Source organism: Callospermophilus lateralis, unplaced genomic scaffold (assembly GCF_048772815.1).
Source record: "Callospermophilus lateralis isolate mCalLat2 unplaced genomic scaffold, mCalLat2.hap1 Scaffold_109, whole genome shotgun sequence".
Lineage (NCBI taxonomy): Eukaryota > Metazoa > Chordata > Mammalia > Rodentia > Sciuridae > Callospermophilus > Callospermophilus lateralis.
In genome coordinates this window covers 1,319,951-1,332,268 of record NW_027511135.1, presented here as the reverse complement: position 1 = coordinate 1,332,268, position 12,318 = coordinate 1,319,951, and the positions used below count along the sequence as shown (strand labels likewise).

At 45.5% G+C, this 12,318-nt stretch overlaps 1 protein-coding gene across 1 annotated transcript; it reads left to right on the top strand.

Moving 5' to 3' along the window:
* Window positions 1-312: 312 nt before the first annotated feature.
* On the top strand, window positions 313-8,878 carry LOC143386348 (protein PRRC2C-like). The gene is given in 10 exon segments (XM_076841509.2): window positions 313-1,617; window positions 1,619-1,898; window positions 1,901-1,949; window positions 1,951-2,083; window positions 2,085-4,140; window positions 4,143-4,832; window positions 4,835-7,528; window positions 7,531-8,333; window positions 8,620-8,769; window positions 8,771-8,878. Coding segments are annotated over 10 exon segments (8,268 nt in total).
* Window positions 8,879-12,318: the final 3,440 nt, after the last annotated feature.

Sequence of the window (12,318 nt, the reverse complement as noted above, 5' to 3'; positions counted from 1 at the left end):
CCTTCGTTTCATCCAACAGGGATGTAGTCTAAACAAAACAAAAAAATAGGCTAGCCGCCATCTTGCTTCTTTATCTCGCTCACTCTCTCCCTCTCGGGAAGGAGCGAAAGTGCTTTGCCGGTTTGTCCATCCGCAGTCTCTGCTTTCGCAGCCCGGCGGCCTTTCCAGCCACCTCCCCAACACCAAGTCCCTCTCCCCTTCCCTTGATCAGAGCTCGGCAGCCCCTCGAACTGTGCTAACCTGACACTCACCCTGGCGGACTGATTTTAAAGGGTGTGGCAGGAGGTTTTGGACTCACGTGTTTACACCGAAATGTCGGAGAAATCAGGCCAGAGCACAAAAGCAAAGTATGGGAAAAAATATGCAACACTCAGTTTATTTAATACTTACAAGGGAAAATCACTGGAAACTCATAAAACTACAGTTGCAGCTCGACATGGGTTACAAAGTCTTGGAAAAGTTGGTATTTCACAGCGCATGTCCCCACCTGCTAACCTTCCAAGTCTCAAAGCGGAAAACAAAGGCAATGATCCTAATGTGAAAATTGTGCCTAAAGATGGCACAGGATGGGCATCAAAACAAGAACAGCATGAAGAAGAAAAAGCACCAGAAGTGTCACCAGCACAGCCAAAACCTGGGGTTGCAGCTCCCCCAGAAGTAGCACCTGCTCCCAAATCATGGGCCAGTAACAAGCAAGGTGGGCAAGGAGATGGAATCCAGGTGAATAGTCAATTTCAGCAGGAATTTACCAGCCTGCAGGCAGCTGGGGATCAGGAAAAAAAAGAAAAAGAAGCAAATGATGACAACTACGGACCTGGACCTAGTTTACAACCACCAAATGTTGCTTGCTGGAGAGATGGTGGAAAGTCTGCTGGCTCACCCTCTTCATCTGATCAGGATGAGAAACTTCTTGGCCAGGATGAAGGCACAGCTGTGACATCAGAACAAAATGACATCCTCAAAGTGGTGGAAAAGAGGATAGCTTGTGGCCCTCCACAGGCTAAGCTGAATGGACAGCAGCCTGCCCTTGCTTCCCAATGTAGAGCTATGATGCCTCCTTATATGTTTCAGCAGTATCCAAGGATGGCATATCCTCCTCTTCATGGTTCCATGAGGTTCCCACCATCTTTATCTGAAACAAACAAAGGTCTTCGGGGAAGAGGTCCTCCTCCTTCATGGGCCTCTGAGCCTGAGCGCCCATCCATCCTCAGTGCATCTGAACTGAAGGAGCTTGATAAATTTGGTAACCTCAATGCTGAAGCTGATGAAGGTTGGGCAGGTGCTCAGATAGAAGTAGATTATACCAAACGGTTGAATTTCAGTGATGATGATGAGCAAGGAAGTAGTAGTCCTAAAGAGAATAGCAGTGAGGATCAAGGTTCCAAAACCTCTGAAAGCATTGAAAACCAAAAAGAAGCAGATGAAATTTGCAACACTAAATCATCGTCTCAGACATCTGCTCAGCCACCAGTAGCAAAAGGTCCCTATGGGAAAGGACCTCCATTTAATCAGGAACGTGGACCATCTTCACATCTGCCACCACCTCCAAAATTGCTTGCACAACAGCATCCTCCACCTCCAGATCGACAGGCAGTTCCTGGAAGACCAAGCCCTTTCCCCCCCCAAGCAGCAAGTCCCTGATGAGGATGAAACATGGAAGCAAAGGCGAAGACAACAGTCTGAAATCTCTGCAGCAGTAGAAAGAGCGCGTAAGCAGCGTGAAGAGGAAGAGGGAAGAATGGAGGAACAGCGGAAGGCAGCCTGTGCAGAGAAGTTGAAACGCCTGGATGAGAAGCTTGGCAGTGTGGAGAAACAGCCATCTCCAGAGGAAATCAGGGAAAGAGAGAGAGAGAAAGAATGGGAGCAGGAGAAAGAACTTGAAAAAGAACAAGAACAAGAGGGGAGAAGGAAAGGGATAAAGAAAAGGAGAGGCAGCAGGAGAAGGAGAAAGCTGGAGAAGGAGCTGGAGAAACAGAGAGAAATGGAGAAGGAAAGAAAGCAGGAAAAAGAGAGAGAATTAGAACGACAGAGGGAAAAGGAAAAAGAACTACAAAAGATAAAAGATCAGGAAAGAGAATGTGAGTCGAAAGAAAGAAAGGGAGAAAGTGGAGGAAAAAACAGAACTCACAGAACCTGTTTTAGAGCCTGTGACAGAGAAACAAGAAAGTGAAAACAGCTGTAATAAAGAGGAGGAGCCAGTTTTCACTAGACAAGACAGCAATCGCAGTGAAAAGGAGACCACACAAGCACTCCATGAAGCAGAACCAGAATCAGGATCTCAATCTCGACCTGCTGTATTATCTAGCTATTTCAAGCAATTTCAGAAATCATTACCACCACGATTCCATAGGCAGCAGGAACAGATGAAACAACAGCAATAGCAGCAGCAGCAGCAACAAGGTGTATTTGCACAAACTGTTCCTTCACAACCGTTCAGCAGTACTGTCCCTCCTCCATCACACAGGCCTCTTTACCAGCCCATGCAGCCTCACCCTCAACATTTGGCTTCTATGGGTTTTGATCCACGGTGGCTCATGATGCAGTCCTACATGGATCCTCAAATGATGTCAGGAAGACCTACTATGGAAATTCCACCCATTCATCCTGGAATGATTCCCCCTAAACCATTAATGAGAAGAGACCAGATGGAAGGGTCACCAAACAGTTCTGAGTCATTCGAGCACATAGCTCAATCTGCAAGAGATCATGCTATTTCCCTTCCCGAGCCTCGTGTGATGTGGGGGTCTGATCCCTATCCTCACGCAGAGCTTCAGCAGATAGCTACTCCCAAGGCAGCTGAAGAATCTGAGGGTATTAGGCCTGAAAATGCACTGGAGCAGGAACAGATTACCACTGCTTATCCTGTAGAACACAGTCAGTTGGAAACTCATCTAGAAGCAGACTTTGTCAGAGAATCAAGTGAGACAGATGTACAGAAGTTTTTAAGCAGATCTGTGGAAGACATTAGACCTCACCATGCTGATAAAAATAATCAGTCTGCTTGTTTTGAAGGACCTGATCCAAAGACCTTGTCCACTCCTCTAGAAGAGCGAATTTCAGCTCTAGAAACTCAGCCTTCCCGGAAAAGAAGTGTTTCCCATGGGTCTAATCATGCTCAAAAATCAGAAGAGCAAAGAAATGAGCCATCTGGGAGCATTTCTAAAGTAACAAGTAGACGCATTGATTCGAAAGATCTAGCAGAAAGGCCAGAGGAGAAAACAAGAAAAGATGGCCTTCTACGTTCTTCTGAAGGACCAAAACCTGAAAAGGTTTATTAATCCAAATCAGAAACTCTTTGGGGCCCAAGACCAAGCTCCAACAGAAGGGAAAAAGGTAATGACAGACCTGTGAGAAGATCAGGTCCCATTAAAAAGCCTGTACTTAGAGATATGAAAGAGGAATGGGAACAAAGGAAAGAGAAAGAAGGAGAAAAGGTTGAAAAAGTCATTGAAAAAGTTGTAAAACCTGAAAAGATGGAAAAGAAAGACCTTCTTCCTCCCCCACCACCATCTCCTGCACCAATTCAGACCCAGTCAGTTCCACCACCAGTGCAGCCAGAACCAGAGAAACTTCCTTCCACAGAAACTTCAGCTGTGACTCACAAACCATCTCAAGATACTGAGAAGCCTGTAGAAACTGTAAGTAGTGTTCAGGTGGAGCCTGCAGTTAAAATTGTAAACCAGCAATCTGTTTCAGCACCAATAGTCAAAGAAGAAAAACAGCCTGAGAAAGTCATCAGTAAAGATGTTGGTATAGAGAGACCTCAACCAGATTCAAGACCAGCAGTTAAAAAAGAGTCAACTTTACCCCCCAGGACATACTGGAAAGAAGCTAGAGATAGAGACTGGTTTCCAGATCAAGGATACAGAGGCTGAGGCAGGGGTGAATATTACTCCAGGGGTCGAAGTTACAGTGGCTCTTATGGGGGGCATGGCAGGGGTGGAAGAGGTCACACTCGTGATTATCCTCAGTATGGAGACAACAAGCCAAGAACAGAGCACGTGCCTTCAGGCCCTCTGAGACAACGAGAAGAAAGTGAGACACGAAGTGAGAGTTCTGACTTTGAAGTCGTCCCCAAAAGACGACGACAGCGGGGTTCAGAGAGTGACACAGACAGTGAAGTTCATGAAAGTGCAAGTGACAGGATAGTTTAAGCAATGGCAAACTTCCCAAGAGAGAGGAATGGTCTGAAAACAAAAAACCCATAAAGCCCCAGTCTTCTTTCAAGCCTGAAAACCATGTCCGAATAGATAACCGGCCACTAAAAAAGCCTTATGTTAGGGATGATGATAAGTCGAAACCAGGCTTTCTTTCTAAAGGAGAGCCTACAAGACGAGGCAGAGGAGGGACTTTTAGGCGAGGTGGAAGGGATCCTGGAGGCCGTCCATCACGTCCTTCTACCTTACGAAGACCAGCTTATCAGTGGAACCCAAGGCAGACAGAAGCTCCTAAACCAGAAGACAGAGAGCCACCAAGAAGGCATGAGCAGTTCATTCCTATACCAGCAGATAAACGGCCTCCAAAATTTGAACGGAAATTTGACCCAGCCAGAGAGAGGCCCTAGAGGCAGCGTCCTACCCGACCACCAAGGCAAGATAAGCCGCCTTGGTTTAGAAGGCTAAGAGAGAGGGAGGCTGATTCAAAAACAAATGAGGTGCCAGTGCCCACAAATGGCACCATTAATAATCTGGCCCAAGAACCAGTCAGTACTGCTGGGGATATACCTGGGAATAAGACACCAGATTTATCTAACCAGAACTCTTCAGATCAGGCAAATGAAAAGTGGGAAACAGCTTCTGAAAGCAGTGATTTCAATGAGAGGCGGGAGAGGGATGAAAAAAAAATGCTGACTTGAATGCACAAGCAGTTGTAAAGACTGGTGAGAATACCTTGCCTCCAAAGAGGGAGATAGCAAAAAGAAGCTTCTCCAGTCAGAGGCCTGGTGTGGATTGCCAGAATAGACATAGCAACAGTGGACCACCCAAATCAGGAAGGAATTTCTCAGGTCCGAGGAATGAAAGAAGAAGTGGCCCACCATCAAAAAGTGGAAAGAGAGGGCCATTTGATGATCAGTCAGCAGGCATAGCTGGTGTTGACCCTGTCAGTGGAGGTTCTGCACACCACCAGGAGGGAGCACCTAATGGTACAGGACAAAATAATTCCAAGGATTCTGCTGGGAAAAAACAAGAGGATGCAAAACCAGGTCCTAAGAAGCCCAAAGAGAAAGTAGATGCTCTGTCACAGTTTGATCTCAACAATTATGCAAGTGTTGTTATAATTGATGATCATCCTGAAGTAACAGTAGTTGAAGACCCCCAGTCAAATTTGAATGATGATGGTTTTACTGAAGTGGTATCCAAAAAACAACAAAAACGTTTACAGGATGAGGAACGCCGGAAGAAGGAAGAACAAGTCATACAGGTCTGGAACAAAAAGAATGCAAATGATAAAGGAAGAAGTCAAACTTCTAAGCTTCCTCCAAGGTTTGCCAAAGAACAAGCTACAGGGACCCAGCAGACCCTGTCTCCAGCCTCGGCTCTAGCTTCAACACCAGCTCCCACCTCGACCTCAGCTCCAGTTCTAATACCACCCACAGTTCCAGTTCCAGCCTCAACTGCAACTCTAGTTCTCGCATCACCCACAGCTCTAGTTCCTGTCTCCAGCCCAGCTCCAGTTCTGGCCTCAGCTTCAGCTCCAGTTCTGACCCCAGTTTCAGCCCCAGTTCCAGCCTCCACTTCCACTGCAGTCACAGCTGCTGCTTTTTCCGCTTCAACCTCAGCCCCCAATTCAGCCCCCATCCTTGCCTCAGTGTCAATCCCAGCATCTGTCCCCATTCTGGCCTCTGCTTCAATTCCCATCCTTGCTTCAGCCCTAGTACCAGCTTCAGTTCCAGCTCCAGCCCCAGCTGTCACAGCCCCAACTGTACCAGCTGTCTCCACGCCAACTGCCACAGTCTCATCCCCAGCAGCCCCATTCCCACTTGTCCCAGCCTCAGCTGCAACTCCAAGCCCAGCTCCAGCCCCTGCTGCTCCAGCCCAGACTCAGGCAAAGACCCACAAACCAGTGCAGAATCCAACACAGCCTTCAAAACAGCCACCACCTTCAATTAGGCTACCTTCAGCTCAGACACCTAATGGCCCAGATTACATAGCCACAGGAAAATCCATCCAGACTCCGCAGTCACATAGCACTCTTACAGCTGAATTATGGGATAGCAAGGTGTCCTCCCCAGCTGTACTGAATGACATCTCTAAGAAATTGGGTCCCATTAGTCCACCACAGCCACCTGCAGTCAGTGCATGGAATAAGCCCTTAAAATCATTTTGATCAGCTACTTCATCACAGGGAACAAAGAATGGTGAAGAGAGTGGCGTTGAAATGGGAATTGATACAATTCAGTTTGGTGCTCCAGCTTCAAATGGGAATGAAAATAAAGTTGTTCCTGTACTTTTGGAAAAATCTACGGACAAAATACCTGAACCTAAAGAACAATGGCAGAAACAGCCATGGGCAGGACCCATCAAAGCCCAAAAACTTCCAGATTTGAGTCCACTGGAAAACAATGAACATAAACCTGGTCCCATTGGAAAAGAACGTTCATTAGAAAATAGAAAAGTAAAAGATGCCCAACAGGTGGAGCCAGAAGGAAAAGAGAAGCCAAGTCCTGCAACTGTCCGAAGCACAGATCCTGTCACTGTAAAGGAACCCAAAGCAGTCTCAGAAATGTCTGCAGAAATAGGAATGATGATCTCAGTATCGTCTGCAGAATATGGCACTAATGCAAAGGTGCCACTGCCCAACACTCTTCCCCTCCCTAAGAGGGAGACAATGCAACAGAGCTCCAGCCTCACTTCAGTTCCTCCTACTACTTTCAGCCTCACCTTCAAGATGGAGTCTGCACGCAAGGCATCTGAGAATTCTCCAAACGTAAGGGAAAAGTGGTCTCCAGTAACTTCCACAGCACCTCCAATTGCAAGTGGAGTTAGCAGTAGTGCCAGTGGGCCCAGCACTGCCAATTATAGTTCATTCTCAAGTGCGTCAGTGCCTCAGATTCCTGTCGCTTCAGTCACTCCTACAACGTCACTATCAGGAGCTGGTACATACACTACCTCTTCTTTGAGTACAAAATCTACCACCACATCGGACCCTCCTAATATTTGTAAAGTGAAACCCCAGCAGTTACAGACAAGCAGCCTGCCTTCTGCAAGTCATTTTTCACAGTTAAGCTTCATGCCTTCCCTTATTGCCCAGCAACAACATAGTCCACAAGTTTATGTGTCTCAGTCTGCAGCAGCTCAGATCCCAGCTTTCTACATGGATACAAGTCATCTCTTCAATACCCAACATGCTCTGCTAGCTCCACCATCCTTGGCCCAGCAGCAGGGCTTCCAGCCAGGTCTCTCTCAGCCAACTTCAATTCAGCAAATTCCAATCCCTATTTATGCACCACTGCAAGGGCAACATCAAGCCCAGCTGAGTTTGGGGGTTGGTCCTGCTGTTTCCCAGGCTCAAGAATTATTCAGTTCTTCACTCAGCCATATAGATCTCAGCCAGCCTTTATGCAAAGCAGCCTATTCCAGCCCTCTGTGGTGCTTTCTGGTACTGCTATCCACAACTTCCCAGCTGTCCAACACGAGGAAGTTGCCAAGGCACAATCAGGTCTTGCCTTTCAACAAACTTCAAATACTCAGCCTATTTCTATATTGTATGAACACCAGCTGGGGCAGACATCAGGACTGGGAGGCTCCCAACTGATAGATATGCACCTTCTCCAGGCTAGAGCAAATCTGACCCAGGCCTCAAATCTTTATTCTGGACAAGTACAACAGCCTGGGCAAACAAATTTTTATAACACTGCCCAATCACCGAGTGCTCTCCAGCAGGTGACAGTCCCTTTACCAGCATCCCAGGTTTCCTTACCTAATTTTGGATCTATAGGGCAGCCTCTGATTGCTTTGCCTCAGACTCTTCAGCCCCCTTTACAGCACACAACTCCACAAGCTCAGGCTCAGAGTCTGAGCCGTCCTGCACAAGTAAGCCAACCCTTCAGAGGACTAATCCCTGCTGGGACACAGCACAGCATGATTGCAACCACAGGAAAAATGTCTGAAATGGAACTAAAAGCCTTTGGAAGTGGCATTGATGTAAAACCTGGCACACCTCCAATCGGCAGTAGAAGCACTACACCTACATCTAGTCCTTTCCGGGCTACTTCAACATGTCCAAACAGCCAGTCCAGCAAAATGAGCAGCATTGTCTATCAGAAGCAGTTCCAGTCAGCCCCTGCCACCGTGAGAATGACACAGCCATTTCCTGCACAGTTTGCACCCCAGATTCTCTCTCAGCCTAACCTGGTCCCTCCATTGGTAAGAGCCCCACACACTAACACCTTCCCATCACCTGTTCAGCGGCCACCAATGGCACTGGCCAGTCAGATGCCTCCTCCGCTGACCACAGGCCTCATGAGTCATGCTCGTTTGCCACATGTAGCCAGGGGTCCTTGTGGATCACTATCTGGAGTCAGAGGTAATCAGACCCAGGCTGCGTTGAAGGCTGAACAAGACATGAAGAAGAGAGCTGTGGGAAGAGGACTCAGCCACAAGACATTTGGTCCCAGGTGCAAAGCAGAGAGCACAGGTTCTTCAGTCCACACAGCGGTTCTTCTCTGAACAGCAACAGAGCAAACAGATAGGAGGCAAAACCCAGAAAGTGGACAGTGATTCAAGTAAACCTCCTGAAACACTGACCGACCCTCCTGGCGTCTGTCAGGGAAAAAGTAGAAGAAAAGCCACCCCCTGCACCCACCATAGCCACCAAACCTGTTAGAACTGGACCAATCACACCTCAAGCAATCAAAACCAAAGAAATGAAATCTTAAAGGCTGTGGTTTATTGCAGGGTATTGCGGGGAGGGGGGCGGGGAAACAGAATGAAGTCAGATAATGCCAGTAGCCACCCGGTTAAAATGGTCTGTGACATTATTCTGTCTAGGGTCTCCAAACCGTGGGTGTTCCTTAGAGTCCACAGTTCTTTGATCAGCCCCTCTCTCCAGTTTCCCCACTTCAGCCATCACCTCTTAGAGTCTAAACAACACATCTACAAGTCTAACTCGGGCCTCATTTGAACTTAACCCTGCATATCTATCTGATCCTTGCCCATCTAGAGGGACTTCACCTGTCAAAACAAATTCACCCTCTTTCCAAAGTCTCCCTCCTAAATTTCCTGTCTTCCACCTAACCCAAAACTTTGGGAGTAATCCTGACTCCAAATCTCCTCTTGTCCATGTATCTTCTCAGTCACCAATATCCACAAATTCCTTCTTAAATTTACTGTTTTCTGTTTCCAGATTGGGATTGTCACAATAGATATTCCTGCTTCTCCCTGACCAGTTGAGTCCACGTGCTTTCTCCAGATAGATCTCCCTAAAGACCTATCCATATATCTTATTCCAGTTCATGCAGTGTCTTTTCCTCTAGAATTATTTAAGCCACACTGATACTTCAGGACCCATCTACTCTAAGATCCTAACAATACGCTGTGATAGAAACAACACTGGCTTTAAAGTCATATGGACCTGGGTTTAAATATTGAGCTACATTTTATTAATCAAGAAACTTTAAGCAAAAACAAAACAAAACAAAAAACCCTTTTTTTTTCTTTCTCATCCATTTTAGTGGTAGTTGTTTATATTATCAATTTAAACAGCCAAATATGCAAACGTTTAATATCATCCACTTTTTACTGTAGGTCCCAGAGTTCCCCCATATCCTGTGCGTGGAATCTCATGCCTGCTTTTGAACAGTTTATTTTTGTTATATTTATTGAGCATTTATAAAGTGCATAGCATCTTTGGGATCCAAAAAATGAATCAGGCATGAAATTCTATCATGTGTTTAAGAAGGTTTTAGTAAGCATCCAGTGTGTGGCAGGTGCAAAGGACTGAATAAAATTCAGAAAACACAAGACATGTTCCAGGATGTTGGAATCAGGGATCTATCTAGTTAGGAATACTGACAAGTAAACATTCATAAACAATTATAATAAGTGATGATATGGAGAAATACCAGGGGTTGGGGGTTTAGAAAAGAGGTGTCTATCCAATAGGAGTGTAGGGAATGCCAACAAACCTGAGCAGGATCTTAAAGAAGCATAGGAGTCACCAGGCAAAGGACTCAGCACCACACCTAGACTGGGCTGTGGACACAGTGTGACAGTGTAGAAATGACCACAGTGTGACAGTGTGTGGAGACCACCACAGTGTGACAGTGTGCGTGCGTAAATGGCAGAGGCACAAGTGAAACGGCAGTCAGAGAAGGTATGTTATTTGAGGGGGAGGAGAAGAGCAAAAACTGCTCCTTGGAGGTGCACGTGTTGGAGGTGACCTGAAGGTCAGGTTGATGCCAACAGGCAGGGGCCAGAGGCCTCTGTCTTCTCAGCACTGCATGCAGTGCCCTGCATGTGACAAGGACAGCCCCCTGTCTACTGTAATGATGACAGGTATGGTAGCTAGGTCTTTCTCATGAAGTTTGTTCCTCTATTTCCCCAGGATGCTTAAAAGGGGAGACTCATAACAGCCATTTCTGGGTAGAGGGGCTCTTGGTTAGACTGCCTGGTTTTGAATCCCAGCTCTGCCATTAGTAAGCTGTGTGACCTTAGAAAAATTACTTAACAATACTAGGATTCATCAAGTGATATTTTCCACCTGCAGCAGTAGGGGAATAAATGATTGACTATGTAGAAACATGAGCCAGCAGAGCCTGGTACATGGGAAGGATTCGATAAATGCTGGTTATTGTTATTACTGATGTCCTGGTTACTATCATTACCCAAAGTGGACCTGACTGTAGGGGAGATTTTAGGGGCCAGCCAATACCTTAACACTTCATTTATTCTCATGCTCCTGACATGCCCCTTTAAATTCTGCCCCTAGAAATTCATACTTTTGGGTTTAGGATGCCAATTCCCCAATCCCTTGGGCAGACAGCACAATAAAGGGTTAACTCTGTTTTGTTTTAAGAAGTTATCTGGCCATACCTCTATCCTTCTTAATTGCTAACTGCACTGAGGGAATATTGTGGGGAAGAAAGAAAAGGCTGATTCTGAAGCTTGGAGACCTTTCCCCAGAACTCAAGGCAGGAGGCAAGACACTCAGAGGCCTTCTGGGATTGGAGGAAGGGGTTAAAATTGAATAGAGATGCCAGGAAGGGATGAGGAAAACAGGGTCGTTTGTGCCAGTAAAGACAGGCCTGCTAACTTACACAGTGCGGGCCTTGATCTGGGGACTCTTCATCAACACCCCTTTCTCCACTTTGTGCTGTGTTTTGGAATTAGTGATTTTACTCAGAGTCAGTCTTCTAGTAGAGGATGCTGGACAGGTGATCAAGGAACCCCTGGCTTAAGATTTCACAATGATTCTACCTGTTTGCTTTCTTACCACTTATCATACAGGAGTTAATAAATACCTACTATGTGTCTGGTGCCAAAGAAGTAGGACGAGAGTTCCAACAGAAGCTGAAGAAATCTTATAGTCCAGTTGAGGAAACAACAAAAAAAAGGAATACTGACAAGTAAACAACTACAAAAATAAATAAATAAATGTTAAAATATGTCTATGCAGACACTTGTATGTGGATAGCCCTACTGGGTTTTCCCTCCACTAGCTGAGAGTTGAGATGTCGGGACTTGGACAGCTCCAAAACCATCAACAAAAATAACCTTTTACTCCTCTAATTGTTCTTATCAGGTACTTTGGTCATATGTACAAAAAGCAGAATAACACACTTTGAATTTGTGAAGTTCTTCTTTCACTGAAGGATTATTCAAACATTACCTACAAATTTAATCAGGAGTTTCTGCTATTGTATCCCTCTGCTTATGAAGGACATGTACCATTGAGGAAAAGAAGAAGCTTATTATTTGAAGATAGTTTTAGTGAAAGAGACTAGCCATGTGAAAAGATTTTAAAATATTTTTTAGTTATATATTGATATAATATATTTGTTTTTATTTTTATGCGGTGATGAGGATTGAACCCAGTGCCTCACATGTTGGAGGCAAGCACTCTGCCACTGAGCCAAACCCCCAGCCCGTGAAAGGATTTTTTTTTAAAGGAACAAAAATATCTTCATCTCTTTTACCATATGGATTATAGTATTTCCACATAATAAGCCAATTGGCATATAATTTAATGGTTGTTTGTATTCCCTAAGTTCAAGAGACTAACTGCCATTTAAAGACCAAAGCATCTGAAAAGAATATATATATACATTTGAAAAACCACATGCTGAAATTAACATCTGCATTTCTTTATTTAATTTAC